General features: G+C 44.6%; 1 protein-coding gene across 1 annotated transcript; it reads left to right on the forward strand.

Moving 5' to 3' along the window:
- Positions 1 to 7,958: 7,958 nt before the first annotated feature.
- On the forward strand, positions 7,959 to 9,476 carry FBLL1 (fibrillarin like 1; the record flags this gene model as incomplete). The annotated part of the gene is made up of 1 exon (XM_055325447.1): positions 7,959 to 9,476. A coding segment is annotated over one exon (882 nt), but the record flags the coding sequence as incomplete, so codon positions are not given.
- Between the last annotated feature and the right edge of the window lie 16,291 nt (positions 9,477 to 25,767).

The following is a 25,767-nucleotide window of genomic DNA, read 5'->3' on the forward strand; positions in this document are numbered from 1 at the left end:
GAGAACTTCCAAAGGCAAACTGGAATCATCAAGGGGTCAGTAGTACAGGAGGGGTCAATTCTATTCTGATTATTTATTTCTGGAAGCCTTGATTTTTCTCCATTTGCCTAGAAATTCTTAAAGAGCAGAGAAGCCAAAATGAAGTTACAAATGAAGCTAAACTGCAGTCAGAATTACTTAGGGTTAACAAGGAACCATGGGGTTATTTAAGAAAAAGTTAGTTCTGTCAGGCTCTGATTTGGCCCCACTGACAAAATAAAAAATTCTTAGTGAGATGAGGGAATCCATATGGGCAAGAATGTGGCCACAAACAGGTTATGTAGAGTTCACTAGTGTCAAAGAGGAGCCATGAGAGCAACTGAAATTTAAATATGCTGTTTTTAATTTTTATGGTGATATTTGTGGTTTCACTACTGGCTATCAAATTCTTAGAAAGCAGAGCAAACTAATGGTGCAAATGAGGTAATAGAGAAATTATTCTTAATATATTGGGATAAATGGTGAGTCATCTGGCAGCCTTGATTTTTTTTTTCCTCCATTGAACAATTAATACTAAGAGAATTTAAACTAGGGCATGATGGAATTTTATCTAATTTTTTGTTATTTTTTCCTGTCAGTCTTTGACTTTCCTTCTTGGCCAGTATTAGCTCAAGTGGCCAGCATTAATGGTCCTAGGAAATTAGTTAAATAATATTCAGTTAGGTCATAGAAATTTTTGTGAAAATACATGCGGTAAAAAAAAATTGCTTTTTATTTTGTTGTTTGGTGCTATGCATTTCCAACTGGCCAACAGTTTCATGATGTTAAGTATAGACAATGCTTGTGGAAGGTAAAGTTTTATGAACTGACAAAAGCTCAGTTAGACCTACTGTGTTTTTGTAAGGATTTTAGATAATTTGTTGGTAGGGATTTGTAGATTGTAGGATTTGTGGACAGCCAACTAACCTCTGAATCTCAATTTCCTATTCTGTAAAAAAGAGGAATTACTAATGATTTCTGTTTCTTATAGAAAGAAGATCTTTGGTCAAGTAGCTCATTATTTCTAGACTGAATTGTGTCTCCCCCAAATTCATATGTTGAAGCCCTAATTCTCAATGTCTGTATTTGGAATAAGGAAGTAAATAAAGTTAATCGAGGTCATAGGGTATGACACTAACAGGATTAATGTCCTTATAAGGAAGAGGCACCAGAGAGCTCGTCTCTCTCTCCCTCCCCATCAAGTGAGGACACAGTGAGAAGGCAGCCTTCCACAGACCAGAAAAAGAGAGCTTTCACCAGAAACTGACCATGATGACATTCTAAGCTTGGACTTCTAGCTTCCAGAGCTGTGAGAAAATAAATTTTTGTTTCTCTGGAGAACCCTAACTAATATACCCATCAAAGCTTTCTAAGCATTAACTGAGTCCCAGTCAATAATTTTGCAGAGGGCAATAAAGGGAGAGTCTGAGCCACCCTAAACATAAAGTACCCACTCAGTAAGGGAAGAGCCAAATATATTTTTTAAAGATTTTATTTATTTATTCATGAGAGACCCACAGAGAGAGGTAGAGACAGAGGCAGAAGGAGAAGCAGGCCCCATGCAGGGAGCCGGATGTGGGACCTGATCCTGGGACCCAGGATCACACCCTGAGCTGAAGGCAGACATTCAACTGCTGAGGCACCCCAAAAAAGAGTCAAATATTAATGGAATCCCAAATGACGAACTTGAGCTATTCTCTAAGGCATGGAGACTAGGAAAAGAGAGAAAGTTCTCTTTTTTCTACTTTATTTATCAAACTATGTTAGATACGTAGCTGGGATTTGATTGAGTCTAGGTTTTAGTCATGTATTCGCAAAAAAGTATATTTTGGCCTGATTAGTAAATTTAAATATATGCACATTGAACAGTAAATTTCATTTGTGTTGTTTGTGTTAGGTACACTGACCAACGTGTGCCAGCCTAGCACTATGCAATAGATACTTATAGCAAAAACATTTATCGTTCACTCATTATCTCACTCATGTTTCCCAGCTGCCTTCCAGTTAGAAACTAGTTCTAGCCAATGGGTTGTAAGTAGAAATGACTATATCAAACCCTAGGCCAAACCACAGAAAAAAGAATGTGAGTTCTCTGCACTCTTCCCCAGTGATGACAATGTAAACGTCTTGATCAAATACAGCTATGGCTGTCACTGGGGATGGAGATGCAAATCCCTGGAGTCACCTTTGGAAGTGAACCATGGTTTTTAGGAACCAGGTTGGGGAAGCCACTTCATGCATGGGTATTTAAATTCTAATGAGACTGGGAATGAGGTTACACAGCCTTCCAGGTTGTTTTACCTAAGTCATGGCTAGTCATTTGTTAGGCAGTTTTCTAGAATTAGTGTATGAGAGAAATAGAGCAAAAATGTTGCTCATGTATCTTTTTAAGTCTCTAAGTAGGATTGGTCTATTCCATATGAACTCTATGGCCCAGTCACAGGTATAATTACAAACATTACTATAGGGCATATCTTATGGAATAACAAGTCAACTGTAAACACAAGTTTAAGTGGCTATAGTTGTTCTTATTGTCTGTCAGAAAGAAATGTCTGATCATAATGATAAATCATTACTTTAGGAAACATCTTGAGTAGATAGGACCTACTTCTCATGAACCTTTGGGAATGACACAGATTTCAATGTTATCAGTGGCTCCAGCCAAAAATTTTAGTGGAAGAATTTTTTGACATCTTAAGATGCCAGTACTTGGCATGAGTCTTTGCCTTGGTAGCATTCTGGGGTCATATACAGGATAGGCAGAGCATGTTCAACTAGATTGAAAGTCATAGGCTGATGGGTCCTCCCAGGCTATAGCATCTCAATAGACAGGCTATAAAATAATGGCTTTGCCAGGTAGGAACCAAAGCCAGGAGACAGAAAAGTTCTCTGGGGTCATCAAACCCTGTTCTGGGTAAGGATGCCTCTGGTGAAAAGCAAGATTTGAAAACTTAGTTTTTAGCAGTTCTGAGGCTGTCACCACCAGCAATGAGGCAGTGGAAAAAGGCCTAAAGGAAGCTGCCAAGGCTTGCATACATAAGGGAAGGTGCTTCTGGAACCATTAGCATATTGTTGAAAGTGACAGCAGTAATGTGAAGAAAGTGATGGGGGAAGGGGGTAGAGGAGAAGATATCTGGAGAAATTGTCATTGCTAGAGTGTAGTAGAGGCTGCCTCAAGCCCTGGTATGAAATCTACTGAGCAGAGTGGACCAGCAATACCTGGGATATGGGCACTGCTGGTAGCACACTGCTGTTGCCAGTTGACAGTAATTACTCCCAAAGAAGAACTCTAAATTCATGAAGATAATAAATAAAAATCTTTAATAAAATAAATAAATAAATAAATTCATGAAGATGTTGCTCATTAGGTTGAATGTTTGAAATCACTGGACAAACCCCTCCTAGTGGATTCCATTTAATAAATTACATGAAAATGCATGACACTCTTGAGTATGTCAGTTCTGAAATGAACGGTAAGTACACTAGAAAGGCCACGTAAGTCCATTTAAAACAGGCTAGGAACAGGGACCTGGGAGATACTTGCTTGTATTGTGGTAAAGAAATGTTAATAACAGCATTGCAGAAAGTGATAAGACAAAGGTTGGAATGTGTCTCTAGGTGTGCCCTCAAAGGCTTACACCTGGAATGTTGTACAGAATTATCTAAACTATCTTAGGTAAAAGTTGGGTGCATCTCTCGTTGTTAGATATGGATCCTCTTCTATGGTATGGAGGCATAATGGAGAGAGTTCATTGCATAAAAGCAAAAGAGTAATAAACTATTCAAATACAACTGAAGACCTCCATGAAACTGTGCACTAGAGTGAAAAATACTGAGGAGAGTTTTGTACTGCTAGGTTGAATACTCGTATTACAGGTAGTGTTAGTACATTTATAGTGTGACTTTCTTTCCTGATGTAATAAGGTTAATGAACTCATGCTCTTTTTCTAGGTTACAGAGTTCTGGTTGTATATGATATACAGTAGCCAATTGAAGCAGGCACTGTTAGTGCCTTACCCAATATCCCCTAGGCCCAGCTCTGCAGTTGTGGTAAACAATTTCCACCATGATAGCAGCTCCCTACCCCAAGGGCCTGCCTCTCTGCTTAGTGGCTCTCTGCAGCATCAGAGGAGTTTGCTGAGCCACACACTGGAGCAACTCGAAGGGCAGGAGAGTTAATGGCCCAGAAACAACTCCCAACAATAGAGAAGGAGAATGGTGAACTAGTGCCCTACCCTTCCAGCCTGTGATAGAAAAATTCTGAGATGCCCTCCACACAGTTTCACAGAATGTGCTCAAGACATTTGAGCCCGGGATCCCTGGGTGGTGCAGCGGTTTGGCGCCTGCCTTTGGCCCAGGGCGCGATCCTGGAGACCCGGGATCGAATCCCACATCGGGCTTCCGGTGCATGGAGCCTGCTTCTCCCTCTGCCTGTGTCTCTGCCTCTCTCTCTCTCTGTGACTATCATAAATAAATAAAAATTAAAAAAAAAGACATTTGAGCCCCCATCTCCCACTGTGGTAATCTGCTAATTAATGTACCCAATCTTAGTTTTTCTGTCTTCCTGTCTCATTGCTCATCCCCTAGATGTGCTTCCAGGGATCACTTCTCAAAAAAACCAACTGGACCCATGTTCTTGTCTCAGGGTCTGTCTTCCAGATAAACAGAACCAACGGGATAAACAGATCTATATCTGTACCTATATCTACATCCACATCTATATATATATTGAAAGAGAGAGGGATCCCTGGGTGGCGCAGCGGTTTGGCACCTGCCTTTGGCCCAGGGCGCGATCCTGGAGACCCGGGATCGAATCCCACATCGGGCTTCTGGTGCATGGAGCCTGCTTCTCCCTCTGCCTGTGTCTCTGCCTCTCTCTCTCTCTCTCTCTCTCTGTGACTATCATAAATAAAAATAAAAAAAAATTTTAAAAAAAGAAAGAGAGATTCCAAGGAAATGGTTCACACAATTATAGACTGATGAGTTCAAAATCTACAGAGGCAATGTTGCAGATTAAGTCTGAAGGCAGGCAGGCTGCTACAGAACCAGGAAGAGTCCGTCAATGTGCCAGTTCAAAGGCTATCAGGCAGTAGAATTCTTACTCTGGGAAAGGTAAGCCTTTTGCTCTATTTAAGTTTCCAATGGATTGAATAAGGTCCAACCACATTATGGAGGGCAGAGTGCTTTATGTAGTCTACTTCTTTAAATGTTAATTTCATCCTGAAACACCTTCACAAAAACATCAGGATAAGTTTGACCAAACATGCAGGCACTCCATGGTCTGGTGAAGTTGGTCATAAAATCAACTGTTACAAGGTCTGATTTGGGAGAAATCCAAACTAAGGCACCAAGCGTAGTTCACTCTTCAATTTGTAATGAGAGCAAAAACCTCTAAGAAGAGCGTTTGTTTTATAACAATCATCCACCTCAAGAACTGTACTTTGCACTCTTTGACAATTTGTCCACATTCCAGGACATAAACTTATGGCCCCGTTAAGGAGCCCTCTGAGAAAACCAGACCTGGTGTCACTGTCCATGAATTTGATACAGGAAGAGTTCTGGTCCAGGATGAAATAAAAGTTTGGTGTGTGCGCATTCAGTACACTCTGCTTAACATCTGCCCTGATCTTCAGGTATGTTTTGTCTTTCTCTGGAGGAGGCACTTAGTTCTACTAATAGGGAGGTGGGAAGGTTGCTTATTCCAGCTACATACACCACCTTCCCCCACTCTTAGGAGGGTCCCAAGCCAGTCACAGTAGCTAAAAATGGTCCCTGGTTGTGTCGCTGTCCGAGGTGCTGACTGAATGCTCAAGCCTCCACGTTATGCCTGTTTTTCTGTCCTTTTGTGCTACCCAGTGTTTTTTGGTTTTGTTTTTAAAGATTTTATTTTTTTTTCAGAGAGAGAGAGAGAGAACGAATGGGGGGAGGGGCAGAGAGAGAGGGAGAAGCAGACTCCCCACCAAGCAGGGAGCTCCTCTATCCCAGGACCCTGAGATCATGACCTGAGTGGAAGGCAGATGCTTAACCGACTGAGCCACCCAGATGCCCCCTTATTTTTAATGCTCAAAAAGATGCCGAAGACTGAAAGTTCAGCAGGGTTTTTGAGACATAGAATTAAGGAGCAAACATGAGATTTTGGCTTCTGCAGAGGTTTGTTACAGGATTTAGGGCTCAAGCCTATGTGTCTCCATTCACACTGAAGAATCAACATTTTTTTGCTGTTGCATATTCCCAGAACAAATTCCGGTATTTAGCACAATTAATGGAAGAGAGCAGAGCTAAACAGAGCAGCCAGGGCTGCAGCTTGTAGACTATTAACCAAAAAGGAGAGGCACAGGGGTGCCCGGGGTGGCTCAGTTGGTTAAGCATCTGCCTTCAGCTCAGGTCATGATCCTCGAGTCCTGCAGTTGAGCCCCACATTGGACTCCGTGCTCAGCGGGGAGTCTGCTTCTGCCTCTCCCTCTGCCCACCCCCGAATCCGCGCTCATGTGCTCATGCTCTTTTTCTCTGAAACAAATAAATCTTTCTTTCTTTCTTTCTTTCTTTCTTTCTTTCTTTCTTTCTTTCTTCTTTCTTTTTTTTTTTTTTAAGGGAGGCACTGTACTTTGGCAATCTCTGGCTTGGAATTTTCCTCTTTCTGACTTCCTACATCCAGTCCATCAGAAAGCCCTGTGACTTCTATCTTTGAAATATTTCCCTTGGATCGGTCTACTTTGTCTCACCTCTGCCACTTCCCTGACAACAATGATCATGGTCACTACTGCCGTCACCACCCCGCTCTAAAAGTTCTAATTACCATCTTTGGTAATCGCTGGGATCATCCCTTTAGGAGAACATTTTCAAAGCAGACTAAGTCAAAGTATAGGTATATGGCGCAAGTGGCTTGTCAGAATATGCGCACCAGGGAATCCCTCGGTGGCTCAGTGGTTTGGTGCCCGCCTTCCGCCCAGGGCCTGATCCTGGAGTCCGAGGATCGAGTCCCACGCCGGGCTCCCTGCAGGGAGCCTGCTTCTCCCTCTGCCTGTGCCTCTGCTTCTCTCTGTGTCTCTCATGAATAAATAAATAAATCTTTAGAAAAAGAATATGCGCACCAACTTGCATCCTCATCAACACTGTATGGGGGTGCGAGAGTCACTCTTGCACAAGTGGCAAAAGCTCTAAGAGGCAATACATTTGCTTAAAACAAACAAAAATGGGTGCGTTTTATTGCATGCAAACTCTACCTCCATAAAAAGAACAAAAGAAACACATTACAAAAAAAGAAGAAGAAAACCCCCGAGTAATGATCCTGTGCCGTGGCTGGGACAAGTGTGTGCAGGCAGCGCTTAAAGACGAACTCCTGAAGCGGGTCCTGTTGCACAGACGGGGTGTCGAGGCTCAACTCAGCGAGCTTGCCCACGGCAACCCGGGGATTTCGCAGGGTCAGGGAAGCTCCCTGAGGCCGCACAGCAGCGAGCCCTGGCGGCGGGGCTCGGTTCGTCGCCTGCGGCAGCGCGGCCGCTTCCTTCTCGGCGCGCGGGGCGGGTGCGGCGGCGGCGGCGACGAGGAGGGGGGGAGGGGAGGGGAGGGGAGGGGAGGGGAGGGGAGGGGAGGGGAGGGGAGGGGAGGGGAGGGGAGGGGAGGGGGCGAGGCGAGGCGAGGCGGCCGCGCGCGCCGGCGGGGTGGGGGTGGGGGTTCCGGGAGCCGCGGGGTCGCGGCAGCGGCTGTGACGTCAGCACGCCGGCCGCCGCGTCCCAGGGCGGCTCGGGGCGGGGGCCCGCGGTCGAGCAGCTCCGCCGCCGCCGCCGCCGGTCGCTGGCCCACGCGGGACCGCCGCCCGCGACAGCTGCCGCCCGGGTGCCGGGTGCCGGGTGCCGGGTGCCGGGTGCCCGGGGCGCGCCATGAAGTCCGCGCGCAGCTCGCGCGGGGCTGGGGCGGGGGCGGGGGCGGGGGCGGGGGGCCGCGGCGGCTGGGGCGGGGGGCGGGGCGGCGAGGGCGGCTCCGGGGCGCGGCCGCGTGACTCGGGCGGCCGGGGCCGTGGGCGCGGCGGGGGCGGGGGCGGCGGGGGCGGGCAGCGGCGCGGCGGCGCGGCGAGGAGCAAGAGCCGCCGCAGGAAGGGCGCCGCGGGCGTGTCGGTGGAGCCGCACAGGCACGAGGGCGTGTTCATCTACCGCGGCGCGGAGGACGCGCTGGTGACGCTGAACATGGTGCCGGGCCAGTCGGTGTACGGCGAGCGGCGGCTCACGGTGACCGAGGGCGGCGTCAAGCAGGAGTACCGCGCCTGGAACCCCTTCCGCTCCAAGCTGGCGGCCGCCATCCTGGGCGGGGTCGACCAGATCCACATCAAGCCCAAGTCCAAGGTGCTGTACCTGGGCGCCGCCTCGGGGACCACGGTCTCCCACGTCTCCGACATCATCGGCCCGGACGGCCTGGTCTACGCGGTCGAGTTCTCCCACCGGGCTGGCCGCGACCTGGTCAACGTGGCCAAGAAGCGAACCAACATCATCCCGGTCCTCGAGGACGCCCGGCACCCCCTCAAGTACCGCATGCTTATCGGGATGGTGGACGTGATCTTTGCCGACGTGGCCCAGCCCGACCAGTCCCGCATAGTGGCTTTGAACGCCCACACCTTCCTGCGCAACGGGGGCCACTTCCTCATCTCCATCAAGGCCAACTGCATCGACTCGACGGCGTCCGCCGAGGCGGTGTTTGCTTCCGAGGTGAGGAAGCTGCAGCAGGAGAACCTCAAGCCCCAGGAGCAGCTGACCCTGGAGCCGTACGAGAGGGACCACGCCGTGGTGGTCGGCGTCTACCGGCCGGTTCCCCGGAGCGGCGCCAAGTAGCCCCCAGCGCGGGCTGCGCCTGCGCTCCCTGCCGGACCGCCGGACCGTGCTGCGTTCGGTAGACCCGTGCATGCGGCTGTGTGCCTGTTCGTTTGCTTTTTATGTGTTGGTTTTCTTTTGCCCATTAAATGGCACGAAGAAACAGTACCCAGGTGTATCAGTGAGGCCAGACGGTTTTACCGCAATAACCATCGGTCCCTGAATCTCCGTATCTTCAGATCCCTCAGCCGCTGAAGTAAGAGCTGGTGATAGGGACCCATCAAGGAACAGCCTGAGAGTCGTGCTTTACTCTAATCACTTAGGACCCTGATGTCCCCGGGCTCCTCCTCACGCGCGCTTTCTCATCACGGGGGCAAGGGGGAGGGGGGAAAGAGCTGGGGAACTGCTGATGGGCCTGTAAAGTCCGCCTTGGGACCCAAGGACCGTTTCGGTTTACGTTGGCTAAGTCGCATGACCAAGCTGGACTCCAGGGAATGGCGCTGGAGATTGATGGATGATGGTATAGTGTAACGCATCCAATCTGTCTGACTCTAAGCCAGAGTTCTAGTACACTGTGTGTGTTTAGTACTTTACTCTTCAACTAAGCCCTTTTGCCTTCTCTAATACTTACTCATCACCACCACCCCCCCCCCCCCCCCGCTGGGATGGCTTTGTTAACCATTTCCCTTTTGTTGTAAAGCAGCAAGGGCTTCTGAAGGTGAACTGGTTGCCCAACTTTGCATAGCCAGTTAGGAGATTGAATTTAAATCCCAATCTTTTGGGCTCTAAATCTACTGCTATTTCCTCTATACCAGTGGGATCATACCTCTCACCTACATGGCCCACACTGGACAGGCTGCAGGTCCCCACATGTAGACACACAAAGAACAGAGTTCTGTAGTTACCCTGCGTTCTTTCTTCCACCTCTCTGTGCTGTCCTTTGACTTCAAAATAACACAACCAGGGGATCCCTGGGTGGCGCAGCGGTTTGGCGCCTGCCTTTGGCCCAGGGCGCGATCTTGGAGACCCGGGATCGAATCCCACATCGGGCTCCCGGTGCATGGAGCCTGCTTCTCCCTCTGCCTATGTCTCTGCCTCTCTCTCTCTGTGTGACTATCATAAATTAAAAACAACAACAACAAAATAACACAACCAGGCAAGGGGGTACGATGTGGGTCTGCTTTGCAAAGTGTTCCCATGGCAAGGCGTGACATACCCGAAATGGTATCACCAAGTGTCTTGTCTGAGAAACAGCCAGAAAAATGACTTCAGAAAGTATCTGTTTCTGAAGGGCATTTCCTGCAGACCTTGAGTTGCTGGGCTCATTGCGTTCAATTCTGGCTCTCTAAACCAGCCCAAAGGGACTGGGAGAGTAAACAGTCCCAGGGAAGCTGGAAATGTTCCCAAACCAGACCTTTAAAAAGAGATTTTATTTATTCATTCACTCATACATTCAAAACAAAACAAAACAAAAAAAACATTGCCGAGGTCATTGATAGTGAGTCTGGGAATGATTGCTCACTAATGCATTCTTTGGAGAATGGTTCTGCCTTCCTAAAGATGTGCTGGGGGCAGAGATTGCAGTTAGTCTGCATTTTCTGAGAGGATATTTCCTGAACAAAATGGGATAAGTCAGATTTTTTAAAAGGCATCCATCCCTCCACTCCTCCCCTCCTCCCCCACCACATGCACACCAATGCTATACTGCAGGGTGTGAACTACCGTTCAGATTTGTTGGCCAGTTGGACTCGGAGAATAGGGGGAATGGAATAAATGCCTACAAAAACCCAAACCAATCATTTCAAAAAAGAATGTGAACTCTTCATTACAACTCTACAAAGCAAGGATCATTATTTCCCTTTAACAGATGAGAAAACTGCGGTTCAGAGAGGTGACATGACTTGCTTAAGATTCTCTAGTAGGGCTTGCAGCCAGAAATCAGACCCATAGGAATCTGACTCCAAAACCCTTTCTTAGGGTTATTAATCCTAGGCTTATTAACTTGATGCCGGGATGAATCCCCGAGCTGGGGATGGACTCCCAGGAAACTTCCATGATGTGACAGGATCCAGTCAGAGTCAGCTCAGCCTCAAAAAGGAGCACTTGGTTCTTCCTTACAGGGAAAACTCAGCCTCTTTCCTTGCCATGAGCCCTCCCATACACACACAGAGACAATTTATAGTCCATGTCTGAAGCTGCTTGGAGTGGGAATATCAGAGGAGAAATGGGACACAAATAACCTCCTTAAAGAACGTCTCTGAGTTGCAGATGGGTTTCCGGGCCAATGGAAGAACACTGTTAAGTATCAAGAGAAATATGGGACTAAGAGCTAAGGGAATAAAGGAAGGAAGCTGGAACTTGGTTTGGAGAATTAAAGGCAGGTAAAAATATGGGACTGGAACTCCAGTTGGGTAGCGAGGTCCAGGAAGTCAGCTGCAGTGACACTGGGCACCCAGGACGCTCAGAGCCAAGCATGCTTGGGTTCCTAGAAGGTATTCAGTTGTGATCTCTAGGGGTCTTAGATCGTTTAGGCCTTCGTCACAAAGTACAGTCTGGGTTGCTTAAGCAGTAGATATTTTCTCACAGTTCCGGTGGCTGGCAGACAGTCCAAGGTCAAGGTGCCAGCAAGATTGGTTTCTGGTGAAGCTCCTCTCCTTTGCTTGCTAATGGCCTTTTCTCTGTGTGTTTGGTGTGGGAGGTGGGGAGGGCAGAAGGAGAGCTACCTTTGGTAGCTCTTTCTCTTCTTACAAGGACACCAGTCCTATGAAATTACGGCCTCACCTTTATGACCTCATTTAACCTTAATTACCTCTTAAAGGCCCCATCTCTAAGTGAAGTCACACCGAGGGTTAGCTCTTTAACACTTGCCTTTGGGGCAACACTGTTCAGCCCATAACACAAGGGTGGGACAGGAACCTTCGGCTAAAACGCCTGTCTTACTGGCTTGTGAGAATTGACTGAGGAAACCAACATGCACCGTGAAAATAACTGGACCGAGGTCTGCGTGTTGTCTCTCCTACCTTTCCTCTCTTGTCAATATAAGATGACAAGGTAGCTGAGAATTAAGAATTAGCGTAAAGACCTGGAGAGAACTTAGCAGAGCTTTCAGAGGGGCCTGATGTTCAAGCTGAAAGGTGGATGGAAATTGCTACTGATTTTCAGAGAATCAGCAGCCCAGCAAAAGCCACACTGGAGCCTGGCCTGAGTGTCAGCACATGGCCAGCGGCAGTCACCTCTGCAGCAGGTGCAGGGATGGAAGAGACTCAGAGATAGGAGTGATGAACTCCACGCCAAAGCAAGTCAGCAGAAGCTGGGGGTGCGGAGAACACGCAGATCCAGTCTCACCAAATCTCATCATCACCATAATGTCTGTCAGCCTCCTCCTGCCCAGATGTCTTCTGAGATGAAGGGAGGAAGGCTAGGGAGGGAAAAGACCTGAGAGACTGGACCTTCATCCAAAACTGGAAGAAACCAACTTCCTTTAAATTGGCAGTCTCCTTCCTAGCTGCAATCCTGCTACGCAGCAAGATGCACATCTGAGCTGCAGTGCGTATGTTTGGATTCTGCTTCACTCATATTTTTCAAGTACCTATGAGGTCTCAGGCAGAGAGCTAAGCATTATTTGGTTTTGAAAGATATTTTAAATTTATTTCTTTTTAAAAAGATTTTATTTATTGAGAGAGAGAGAGAGAGAGAACGCAAGGAGGGGGGGCAACAGAGGGAGAGGGAGAAGCAGGCTCTCCGTTGAGCAGGGAGCCAAATGTGGGGCTGGATCCCAGGAGCCAAAGGGAGACAGTTAACTGAGCCACCCAGGTGCCCCAAAATGTTATTTTAAATTTAATAATAAGAACAAACATACCAGAAAAATACTGAAATGAAACCCTGTAAAATGGACACTGGTATTGAAGCTACTTTTAACATCTGTATGGTCTGGAGCAAGAGAACACATGAAAGCCCCTGGCCTGTGGCCTGTCCCTTCCTCTTTCTACCCCTGGCCTACCCCACACCCTGAAAGGCCTCATACATATGTCTGTAGCTTCCTAGCCTTCAAGTCCAAGATCTGTCCCCATGCCCTTCAATAAACAGCCTCCTTTAAGGCACCCCATGAGGCTAGAGTTACAAACTGGAAGTGTGGTCCGCTCTCAGGAGGACTGGACCAGGGAAAAACAATAGAAGTAGGCCCAGGCTGCTCAGGCTGGGTTCTGGTGCTTGATGCATGTTCTAGAAGATGGGGACATGGCCTCCTGGGATGCATGGCACTTATTGCCTTTGGACACCTTTGCCCTAGGGGGCAAGGTGCAGAGAGAAGAGACACAAGCCAGAGCAAAGCCCTGTAAAGTACAGAGCCTGGAGCAGGAGCCCTGGTTGCTGATGTCTTAGACTGGCCCCTTTGCCTCTCCACCCACCCACATGTCAACACTCCTTCTTAAGGAGGCAAATCCAACTCTTCCAAGTAGTCTTCCAGGCCTTTGGGCTCACAGGAAATCCCTCTTCTGAAAGCTCTTGATTTAGCTTGTGGTTGGGCTAGCACTTGCTATGCACATTTACTATGCTTCCAGACACATTATTGAACTAACCACCCTTTGAGAGGCAAGTATTATCACCCCCATATGAAAGGTAAGGAAACTAAGCCTCAGCAAAGTGATATGAATCCTCTAACATGGTTTATTTAGAACATGGGAGAGCAGGGCGCCTGGGTGGCTCAGTCAGTTGAGCATCTGACTCTTGGTTTCAGTTCAGGTCACGATTTCATGGGTGGGCTGTGAAATGGAGTCCTGCCTGGGGCTCCATGCTTGTTGGGGAGTCTGCTTGAAGATTCTTTCCCTCTTCCCCTTCCTCCACTCTCTCTCTCTCAAATAAACAGAGAGAGAGAGAGAGAGAGCACCTGGGTGGCTCAGTGATTGAGCATCTGCCTTCGGCTCAGGTCATGATCCCAGGGTCCTGGGATGGAGCCCCATGTTGGGCTCCCTGCTCAGAGGGGAGTCTACTTCTCTCTCTGTCCCCCTCCTTGCTCGTGCTCTCTCTCAAATAAACAAATAAAATCCTAAAAAAAAAAAGTGGGAAAGCAGGATTGTGTTGCTTCTTTAAGTTAGGGAAATTAAAATCAGGTGCTCTACGGAAACACTGGGTCTCCATGTTTGTCAGTCCTGCAGGTGATTCTATTGTGCATCCAGGACTGACACCTACTATTTAAACTTCCATACCATTCTTTTTTTTTAATATTTTTTATTTTATTATTTGAGATAGAGCAAAAGAGCACAGAAGGAAAGGGACAGGGAGAAGCAGACTCCCCACTGAACAGAGAGCCCGATGCGGGGCTCAATCCCAGGACCCCAAGATCACAACCTGAGCTGAAGGCAGATGCCCAACTGACTGAGCCACCCTGTCGCCCCACTTCCATACCACTCTTATAATTGATTTAGTGCAGTATTTTGAATAACTGGAACACAATAGCTGAGCTTTTCTTTGGTGCCTGCTGGTACTCGGGGCCTCTGACAGCCCAGGATACTACCCAAGATTCCAAAGAGGAGGAGGGTTGAAGTCTGTGCCTGAAAACAAAGTTATTAATGTTCCTGTCCATTTGGCCCCTGAGAGCTGCATGCAGATCATACTGTCAAGAATCCAACTGAGCTGGGAGAGAGCTGAGCTCAGGTGTCCAAGTGAAGTCTTTAATTACTGTCATGGAATAAGCAAGAGGCTAAAACTAGAGAACGTGCCGACTCCCCCTGTTTCACTTCCCTCCGTGGAATGGCCCTGTCTGAGGTCAGGGGACTGAGAGGTCCGTGGGGGTGGGGGCTGGGGGTCATCTTGCTGTTTCCAGCACCTGGAACAAAAGGCTTCAGCAATTTTGTGGACCTTGAGGTGGGCGATGGGAGGGATGAGGGGAAAGGTGAGGAGTGAAGTTTTGAGTTCTGAGTCAGAGAGAGAAAAAGCGTCCTCATTTTCCCTGGTACCTCCTGCAGGTGGCAGAGAAGCCTGAGGAAGACTCTAAGGCCTCAGATAAGGAGACCTGGAAACAGAGGTCTACCTTGTCGGGTAGAAATGTAAATTTACCTGGGAGGGGGCGGCGGGCGAGGCCTTCAGAGAGTGCAGTGTGCAGGCTGTGCACCCAGTCTGGCACGGGGAGGCACCTGCCCCCAACCCCACCCCATGTCTGCTGCGTGAAGCCTTTGTGATCACCTCTGATCAGACGTGAGAGACTGCACACTCCTAGTTGATCAGGAGCCAGGATCTAGGAGTTCTCAATACATAAATTGTTGTGAATGGACTTTTCTGTCTTATGAGCAAAAACAATGATAGATTTCTTTTTTTTTAATTTTTATTTATTTATGATAGTCATCACAGAGAGAGAGAGAGAGAGGCAGAGACACAGGCAGAGGGAGAAGCAGGCTCCATGCACCGGGAGCCCGACGTGGGACTCGATCCCGGGTCTCCAGGATCGCGCCCTGGGCCAAAGGCAGGCGCCAAACCGCTGCGCCACCCAGGGATCCCCCAATGATAGATTTCTTTCCAAAATATTGCCTTTGCCTTTTTCTTTGTACTTCTCATGCTTGCCATTTCTATTCCCTGGTGGCCGTCAAGCCTCCCATCTGTCCATTAGATACTTTTCCACCTACTGCTTCCAGCCAAGCCTCTGCCTGGAGGTCTTGTGCCTTGAAAACATCACCTAGAAATTCTGGGGATCCTCTGATTTATAGCCAGTCAGAAGCACAGGTAACAACCCAAACTTCTTGTTGTCATCTGAAGTTGGGAGGGCGGGTATCTTGTGTTACTGAGCCCTCTGCCTGTGGGATCTGAGGCTCTCTCCAGATAAAGAATGTCAGAATTGAGTGGAATCGTAGGACAGCCAGCTGGTGTTGGAGAATTAGTGGTGTTATGGAAAACAACCCCTGTTTTCGCTTGGTGGAGTTGGGGCACAGAACCAACTTAGGAAGTGATTAGGTCATGAGGGCAGAGCCCTGTCGAATGGCATTAGTGCCTTATAAAAGAAATGCCCAAAAGATCTCTTCCCCGTCTGCCATGTGAGGGCACAGCAAGAAGCTGCCATTCTGCAAGCTGGAAGAGGACCTTTACCAGAACCCAACCATGTGGACACCCTGATCTCAGACTTCCCGACTCCTGCACTGGGACAAACAGGATTCGGTTATCTGTAAACTACCCCGTCTGTATCATTTTGTTACAGTAGCCTGAAGGACTAAAACAGGCTGGCCGTCAAAGCCCTCCAAAGGCCAACTTTTGACTACTTTGATCTTGTTTCATATCACTCTGAACATTATGTTTTAGCAATTCTGAGTTGCTTGTATCATCTTGTGTTTCAAACTTACAGGCCTTGCTCATGATTACTACTTCCTACAGTCTACTTTCTTCTCCACATCACCTATTGGACTTACTCTTTCCTCATACTTTAAGACTTAGCTCAGACATGTCCTGTAGATAGTTTTCCCTGTCTCCTCTTTTGTCGATCCATCCCTTCTCTGCTTAGGCTAGAATAAGTGCCTCGCTTCCCTATTCCTGTTGTACTGCATTTCATTTGGTTAAGGAATTTACATCTTATTAAAGTTGGTTGTTTGTGGATTAAAAAAAAAATTCTAGTTATATGTTGTATGTATGTGGTGGAGTGTTCTATCTCTGCCACAAAGAATGGCTTCCAGAAACGCTGGACAAGAAGAGCTGAGGAAGAAACCAAGAGTTATTTTTATGGACAGAACCATGTCTTCCTCATCTCCTCCTGTGAGTCTAATTTTCTCTCACGCAAACCTCCCTCCTTCCCACTTATTTGTCCACCTCACTTACCATACCCTTAGGAATGGTAAATCAATCATTCAACCCCATGAGGGCCCCCAACACTCTGATCCATCATTTTTTACCCCTCCTTCAACTCCCTGCTTCCTGTCCCCAAGTTCTCCCCTCCTTCCTTACCAGGCTAAGATATCACGGCCCATTATAGTTATTTCCTGGCTGAATTCCTTGTCCAATTCTTTTCTGAACCCACCTGTTTCTTGGAGCATATGATCAAATGGAAACAAAGCTGCCAATATATATTACTAACACTCTTTTTTTCAACTTCTCCTAAGGTCCCAAGTTAACTGGCACATTACCTACCCTCCAAGTTATCAGGTGACTAAAGCTTCACTTCTTCATAACATGAATAACCATCCTTTTATCCTGGCACAGCTGCTGGCCCCTAGTCCAACGCCACATATTTTAGGTTTTTGGTATTTAGTGGCATTCCACTTCTGATCCAACTTCTGTATCAGTTGGGATAGGTATATAAGTGGATTATATCAGGTGATAAGTATATCAGCTGTGGTAACCACGCTCTGTGCCTAAATGAACAATTTATTTTCTCCCTCATACTGACTGTAGCACCTTCATTATCTGGTGGGTGAGTGAGGAGATAGGGCCACTGCTAATTTTAGTCACTTAGCGCCTGCTCTGTCATAGCTTGATCTCTATCTTAAATACTGCTGGTTGTTATAACAGAGGGAAAATATGGCTCTGGAAGGTCTCAAACAGGTGATTAAGTGATCTAGCTGAGAAGTAGGGCACATCATCTCCAATCACAATTCACTCACTAGTTGGCCAGAACTAGTCATATGAATCTACCCAAACATAAGGTTGCTAGGAAGTACAATCCTACTTACTATGTATCTGAAAGGTGGAATGCTGAAATTTTCTGCTGAAAGACATTAATGATGACAACAAGAAGATACAATTATTAACCTCATCCTGCCTGTAGTGAGACACATGGAGTCAAAAAATTTGGCTAATATCATGTGCCTCATAAGTCAGAGCAGGATTTAAATCCATGCCCCAGAATATTTGCTTTTAACCACTACTCTACACTTTAAGCCATCAGCAAATAACTTTTGTCTTCTTGTTATTATCATGTAATTTAATTGTGATGTGCTCAGAGAATGTGGTTTTTTTGTTTTGTTTTGTTTTTGTTTTTAAAGATTTTATTTATTCAGGAGAGACAGAGAGAGAGAGAGAGAGAGGCAGAGACACAGGCAGAGGAAGAAGCAGGCTCCATGCAGGGAGACTGATGTGGGACTCGATCCCGGGTCTCCAGGACCACACCCTGGGCCGAAGGCAGGCACTAAACCACTGAGCCACCCAGGGATCCCCTGTGGTCTTGTTTTTTGAAGTTTATTGAGATTCTGTGGTCTTGTACATGATCAATTTTTGTAAATGTTCTTAGTGTGCTTGAGAAGAATGTGGATCCTCCTACTGTTGGTTGATAATTCAATGTATGACCTTGAGGTAGAGCTTGACTGCAGTGTTCAAACCTATGTTTTGCCAAGGTGTTGAAATATCCCAGTGTGATGGCAGTTTCAAAATGACTTAGCATTTCATCAATTTTAGCTTTATTTTGTGAATATTTTATTACTCACACATATATTTTAAATTGTTAGGTCGTCCGTTTAACTGAACTTTTTATGATCATGTAATGGCCCTATTCCTACTGATGGCCTTTGTCTTCACATTTTTCTTGCCTTAATATAATTATATAAGCTTTCTGTTTATGCTTGCCTAATCTTTTTAAATTGTACCTATTTATCTCAAAATTGAAGTATAGTTGATATACAATACTATATTAGCTTCAGATGTATAGCATAGGGTTCCTTTTTCTCTACATCCTCACGCATACCCATTTCTTTTGTTGTTGATTTTAGCCATTCTGACAGGTGTGAGGTGATATCTCATTGTAGTATTGATTTGCATCTCCCTGATGATGAGAGATGTTGGGCATCTTTTCATGTGTCTGCGGGTCATCTCTGTCTTTGGAGAAATGTCTATTCATGTCTTCTGCCCATTTTTAAATTGGATTATTTGGTTTTTGGTGTTGAATTGTGTAAGTTCTTTATATATTTTGGATATTAACCCTTTATCACCTACGTCATTTGCAAATATCTTCTCCAATTCATTAGGTTGCCTTTAAAAAATAATAATAATAGGGTAGCCCCGGTGGCGCAGTGGTTTAGTGCCGCCTGCAGCCTGGGGCATGATCCTGGAGACCCGGGATCTAGTCACACATAGGACTCCCTGAATGGGGTCTGCTTCTCCCTCTGCCTGTGTCTCTGCCTCTCTCTCTTCCTCTGTGTCTCTCATGAATAAATAAAAATATAAAAAAAAATTGTATACATATATATATATATATATATATATATATTTTTTTTTTTTTAGAGAAAGAGAGAGAGGAGGGAGGAGGGGCAGAGGGAGAGGGGGAGAGAGTGTGAAAGAAACAGATTCCCTGCTGAGCATGGAGCCTGGTATAGGGCTGATCCCCAAACCCCAAGATCATGACTAAGCCAGCATCAAGAGCTGGAGGCTCAACCAACTGAGCCATCTAGGTGTCCCTCAGCAGGCTGCCTTTTAGTTTTGTTGATTATTTCCTTCATTCTGCAGAAGCTTTTTATTTTGATGTAGTCCCAATAATTCATTTTTCTTTTGTTTCCCTTGTCTTAGGAGACATACCTAGAAAGATTTTGCCATGGGCTGATGTCAAAGATGTTACTACCTATGTTCTTTTCTAGGATTTTTATGGTTTCAGGTCTCACAGTTAGGTCTTTAATCCATTTTGAATTTATTTTTGTGTATGGTGTAAGAAAGTGGTTCAGTTTCGCATGTTGCTGTCCAGATTTCCCAACACCATTTGTTGAAGATACATTCTTTTTCCCATTGTATATTCTTTCTTGCATTGTCAAAGATTGATTGACCATATAATTGGGGGTTTATTTCTGGATTTTTTATTCTATTCCATTGATCTATATTCTTGTGCCAGTACCGAACTGTTTTGATTATTACAGCTTTGTGATGTAACTTGAAGTCTGGAATTGTAATGCCTCCACCTTTGCCTTTCTTTTTCAAGATTGCTTTGCATATTTGGGGCCTTTTTGGCTTCATACAAATTTTGGCATTGTTCTAGTTCTGTGAAAAATGCTGGTGGTATTTTGACCGGTATTGCATCAAATGTATAGATTATTTTCAGAAGTGTATTTTAACGAATATTTGTTCTTCCAATCTATGAGCATGGTATGTCTTTCTATTTATTTTGTGTTGTCTTCTAATTTCTTTCATCAGTGTTTTATAGTTTTCAAATACAGATCTTTCACTTCTTCAGTTAGGTTTTTTCCTAGGTACCTTATTTGGGGTGCAGTTGTAGTTGGGATTGTTTTCTTAATTTCTTCTTCTGTGCTCCATTGTTGGTGTATAGAAATGCAACAGATTAAAAAAATGCAACAGATTTCTGTACATTGATTTTGTATGCTGTGACTTTACTGAATTCATTTATTATTTCTAGCAGTTTTTTAGTAGAGTCTTTGGGGTTCTCTGTTAGAATATCATGTCATCTACAAAGAGGGAAATTTTTATTTCTTTGTTACCAATTTGGATGCCTTTTATTTCTTTTAGTTGTCTGATTGCTGTGGTCAGGATTTCCAGTACTATGTTGAATAAAAGTGGTGCTAGTGTGCATCCTTTACTTGTTCCTGCTCTTAGAGGAAAAGATTTCAGTTTTTCGTCATTGAATATGATATAATCTGCAGGCTTGTCATATACGGCCTTTATTATGTTGAAGTATATTCCTTCCATACCCACTTTATTCAGAGTTTTTATCATGAATGGAAGTTGAATTTTGTCAAATGCTTTTTGTACCTATTGAGATGACTATTTGATTTTCTCCTTCCGTTTTGTTAATGTGGTTAGGCGAATGTAAGAACAACTATTCTATGGAAACCCTATTTTGTTAATGTGGCATATTATGATTGCTTTGTGGATATTGAACAATTTTGCAACACTGGAGTAAATCCTACCTGCTCATGGTGAGCAGGAGGTATTTTTAGATGTTTATAGAGAATAGCCCTTTGCCACTGCAGCCGGTTGTAGTAGAGCCATTTGACAAAGTGGGTGAGGTCTTTTGGGTTGGATGTCCTATCTGATGCCAGAATTCTTGGGCCTTTTCTTAAACAGAGGATTGATTACCTTCTTGGCCTCCTGCTTCTTCACAACAGCAGGGGCTGAGGCCATTTTCTTTCTTTAGCCTTCTTTCCTTTCAGCATCTTGGATGGCTGGAGGAGACAGCTTAAAGTAAGTATTGATAGGTATTTGTTATCATTTTGTTAATTGGTTTCTGGCTGTTTTTGTAATTCTCTTTTCCTTTCTCCTTTTGCTCTCTTCCCTTGTGATTGGTTGACTTTCTCTAGTGTTATGCCTGGATTTCTTTTTATTTTTATGCATCTGTTTTAGATTTTTGACTGTGGTTACCATGAGGTTCATATATAACACCCGATGTGTATAGCAGTCTATTTTAAGTTGATGGTCATTTAACTTTGAACACATTCTCTCTCTCTTTTTTAAGGTTTTATTTATTTATTCATGAAAGACACAGAGGGGAGAGAGAGGCAGAGACACAGGCAGAAAGAGAAGGAGGCTCCACACAGGGAGCCCGACGTGGGACTCGATCCCGGGACTCCAGGATCACACCCTGGGCCAAAGGCAGGCACCAAAACTGCTGAGTCACCCAGGGATTCCCAACTTTAAACACATTCTAAAAGCACTGCAATTTTTCTCTGCCCTCTCCCACAAGATTTATGTATTTCACATCATCTTATTGAGTGTTCCCTAATTATTGTAGATATAGTTGAATTTACTACTTTTAAATCTCCTATTAGCTTGATAATGATTCATCTATTACCTTTACTATATGTTTGCTTTTACCTATCAATTTTTTCTTTCATAATTTCCTTCTACTTATGGCCTTTTATTTTCCACTTAAGTCCTTTTAATATTTTGTATACATCTGGTTTAGTGGTGATGAACTCCTTTAACTTTCCTTTGTCTCTGAAATTTTTTCTCTCTCCTTCAATTCTTTTATTTTTATTTTTATTTTTTAATTCTCTCCTTCAATTCTGTATGAGAGCCTTACTAGCTAAGTAGAGTATTCTTCATTGTAGGTTTTTTCATTTCAGCACTTGAAATACATTATGCAATTCTCTTTTGGTCTGAAAATTCCTTTTGAAAACTCAGTTGATAGTCTTACAGGTATTCCCTTGTACATCACTGGTTTCTTTTCTGTCACTGTTTTAAGATTCTCTCTTTGGGGCACTTGGGTGGCTCAGTTGGTTAAGCATCTGACTTTTGATCTTGGCTCTGGTCATGATCTTGGGGTCATGAGATTGAGCCTTGCATCAGGTTCCACGTTCAGTGTGGTCTGCTTGTCCCTGTTCCTCTGATCCTCCCCACCCCCTCTCTCCTGATCTCTCTAAAACAAATCTTTTTTTTTTCAAAGATTTATTTATTTATTTATTTATTTATTTATTTATTTATTTATTTATTTATGAGAGAGAGAGAGAGAGAGAGAGAGAGAGAGAGAGAGAGGCAGAGACACAGGAGGAGGGAGAAGCGGGCTCCATGCAGGGAGCCCGACGTGGGACTCAATCCCGTGACTCCAGGATTGTGCCCTGGGCCAAAGGGAGTCGCTAAAACGCTGAGCCACCCAGGGATCCCTAAAACAAATCTTTTAAAAAAAAATCCCTCTTTATGTTTAATTTTTGATATTTTAGTTACTGTGTCTTGGTAACCCTCTTTGGGTTCATCTTGTGGGGGCTCTCTGTGCTTCCTGAATGTGGATGTCTGTTTCCTTCCCTAGGTTAGAGAAGGTTTCAGCTATTATTTCTTCAAATATTCTTACTGACCTTTTCTCTCTCTTTCCCTTCTGGGAAATCTCTAACGTGTATATTGGTACATTTGATGTTTTTCTGGAGATCCTTAAACCTATCATCCTTTTTTTTTTTTAATTCCTCTTGCTGTTTGGCTTGGATGATTTCTACTATCCCATTCTTCTGCATCCTGTAATCTGCTGTTAATTCCTGCTAGTGTATGTATTCTCCAGCTTGATTGGTTTTTGTACTTTCTCTTTATTGAAGTTCTCACTGAGTTTTGCTACCCTTCCAAATTCATTGACCATCTTTATGACTGTCTCTTTGAATTCCTTATCAGGTAGATTGTATCTTCATTGTTTAGTTCTTTTTAATGAGGTTTTGTCTTATTTCCCTTGGAACATATTCCTCTGTCTCCTTATTTTGTCTGATTCTCTGGTTTTCTGTGTATTCGTAGATCAACTTTTTCTCTTGGTCTTTAAGGTAGTGGTCTAGTGTGGCTTATGGGGCCCAGAAGCACAGTTCCCTCTGGTCACCAGAACCAGATGCTCCTGGAGTGTCCCGTTTGAGGACTTTGTGCATGCTGCTGTTATGACTGGGAGGTAACTGCTGTGGGGCTGCTTGTAGGTGGTCCTGGCCCCCAAAACTGCTGGCTGAGGGGTCTGGCAGCAACTGTTATGTACATGCTGGTGGGCAGGGTTGCCTCCCCTCCTCCCCAGGGTAAGAGTTGCTTTGGAAGGATGCTAGTCTCATGGAGGCTGCCTATTGGTTGTAGCAGGGCAGGAACTGCTTTGGAGGGACATTTGTCTGGATTGGTGGATTGAGTGTGGCTGGTCCACAGGGGAATACCAGGGTGGGTTGATTGGTGCCAGCAATGCAATTGGAGAGTGTCAGGACTCTCTCCTTCCAGCATTGGGCCAGGTAGGTTGAGAAAGGTCAAGAAAAAAAAAAGTGAGCACACTTATCTGAAAACTCTAGAAAAAATAAATCTAGTATCAGAAAGCATGTACCAGTGGTTGCCATGGGATGAGGATGGGAAAGGACTAAGATGGGGAGCAAAGGGAACTGTTTGGAATGATGGCAGTGGTGGTTATGTGGGTGTATAAATTTATCAAACTTAGTTAAATATACAATTAAATATTATTGTACTTCAACTATCCTTCATTAAGCTAATTATAAAAAATAGGTCCCAGGTGCACTGGGTGGTGGCTCAATTGGTTAATCATCCAACTCTTGATCTTAGCTCAGGTCTTGATCTCAGGATCATGAGTTCAAGCCCCACACTGGGTTCCATGCTGGGCATGGAGCTGACTTAAAAAAAAAAAAGTCCTAAACTAAAAATAAAAGCCAATATAGCAGTTACAAATTTGCTGAAATCACTTTTTGAAGTATTAGCCTGTTATCCTGAAAACCTGAAGAAATGTTTTGGGAAATCTGAAAACATAAGGTATCAGGATTTTTAAATTTAAACTCTTAAAATAGGGTACTTAAAAACAAGAACAAAGCAAATGAGCAAATTGGGCTCTTCACTCCAAAAGAATATGCCATCATGGTTTCCATAATTTTTATTTCTATTTCCAGAAACTGAAAAGTTTAAGTTTTTAAAGCCCTGACTGGAGATGTGCGTTTATTTATGTTAACCGTCTAGTCAAATGTACTTTAGGGGCTTATTAGCTGGGAAAAGCAACATTAAAAAGACCAATTTTTTATGTAGAAGATGTACAGTCCCAGAGATGAGTCATGTTTTCCAAGTTTATTTTAGAAAAGAAGCCAAAGCAAAACTCAAAAAAACAAAAACAAAAACAACCCTCAAATCCCAGAAGCATAAAAATATCTTAAAATAGAAATATACAAAGCTTTTAGAATATGAAGTGATCAGGGGTGTATGGCTGGCTGGGTGCATAGAGTGTGCAACTCTTGGTCTTGGGGTTGTGAGTGAGCCCCATGTTGAGTGTACAGGTTACTTAAAAATAATGTAAAAATCTTTTTAAAAATAGGAAGTGATCAACAGGTTTTAGATGCAGAAACTTTAACAGTGTTTGCTCAGTATACAGTGCCCTTAATTGAGGAACATGTCTACAGGAAAAGAAACATCTTGCTTTCAAAATTCGTAATCTCTGTGTATAGAATCCAGTATGAACTCTTTTCTTTCCCTTCTGGAATAAGTGGACTTTGAATGAAACATGTAGATACTCACTTATGTGTGTAGACTTCAACTACTTTTGCTCTTCAGTGGCTTATTTCCAATTGCTTGCAGTACTTCTATCCTCGGAGTTAAACTCTACCTCAAATCTGTATTTCCATACCAAACTCATCATCTTCCTTGTTACCCTCTCACACTTTTTTCCATCTAATTCCTGCTTACTGGATTTTTCCTTTTCTTTTCTTTTTTTTTAAAGGTTTATTTATTTCAGAGAGAGGGGAGGGCAGGGAGAGACAAAGGGAGAGGGAGAGAGTATCTCAGGTGGACTTGCAGCTGAGCAAGGAGCCCAATGTAGAGTTTGATCCCACCACCCTGAGATCACACCTGAGCTGAAACCAAGGCTGATGCTTAACCAACTTCACCACCTAGGCATCTCAAGGGATTTTTTTTTTCTTAAACAGAAAGACCATGTACTTCCTAAGTCACATGGTAGTCTTCATGTTTTCAACGATTCCTATATGCTTGGAGTCGTCATTCAATCTGAAAATAGAGATGAACTTTCCAAAATAATTCCTTACATATTAAAATCATCACTTTTATTTTTAAAAAAGATTTTATCTGACAGAGAGAGAGTATGTGAGCACAGGCAGGGGGAGCAGCAGGCAGAGGGAGAGATGCCGGCTCCCCTCAGAGCAGAGAACCTGACATAGGGCTTGATCCCATAACCCTGGGATTATGACCTAAGCCAAAGGCAGATACTTAACTGAGCCACCCAGGTGCCCCACTTTTTTTTTTTTTTAAAACAAAGCTAACAAGCATTATCTACTAAAAATAAGTAAGTGAAGTTTTAGTTTAGAGGAAGCATGTGTGAAATAACACTTCCAAAGTACCACAAGGTTCTGGCATCTCTCCCGTTGAGCACACCCAAGAGAGTTTGGAAGAACCACTTCGTTTTGACGTTCATTCCTGGCATAGAGTAACATAGCCCCATTTTGAGAAAGAGTTGAGTTTTACACATTTTTTTTAAAAAAAGATTTTATTTACTTATTGAGAGAGAGAGAGAGAGAGGCAGAGACACAGGCAGAGGGAGAAGCAGGCTCCATGGAGGGAGCCTGACGTGGGACTCAATCCCAGGTCTCCAGGA

This window comes from Nyctereutes procyonoides, unplaced genomic scaffold (assembly GCF_905146905.1).
Source record: "Nyctereutes procyonoides isolate TBG_1078 unplaced genomic scaffold, NYPRO_anot_genome, whole genome shotgun sequence".
Lineage (NCBI taxonomy): Eukaryota > Metazoa > Chordata > Mammalia > Carnivora > Canidae > Nyctereutes > Nyctereutes procyonoides.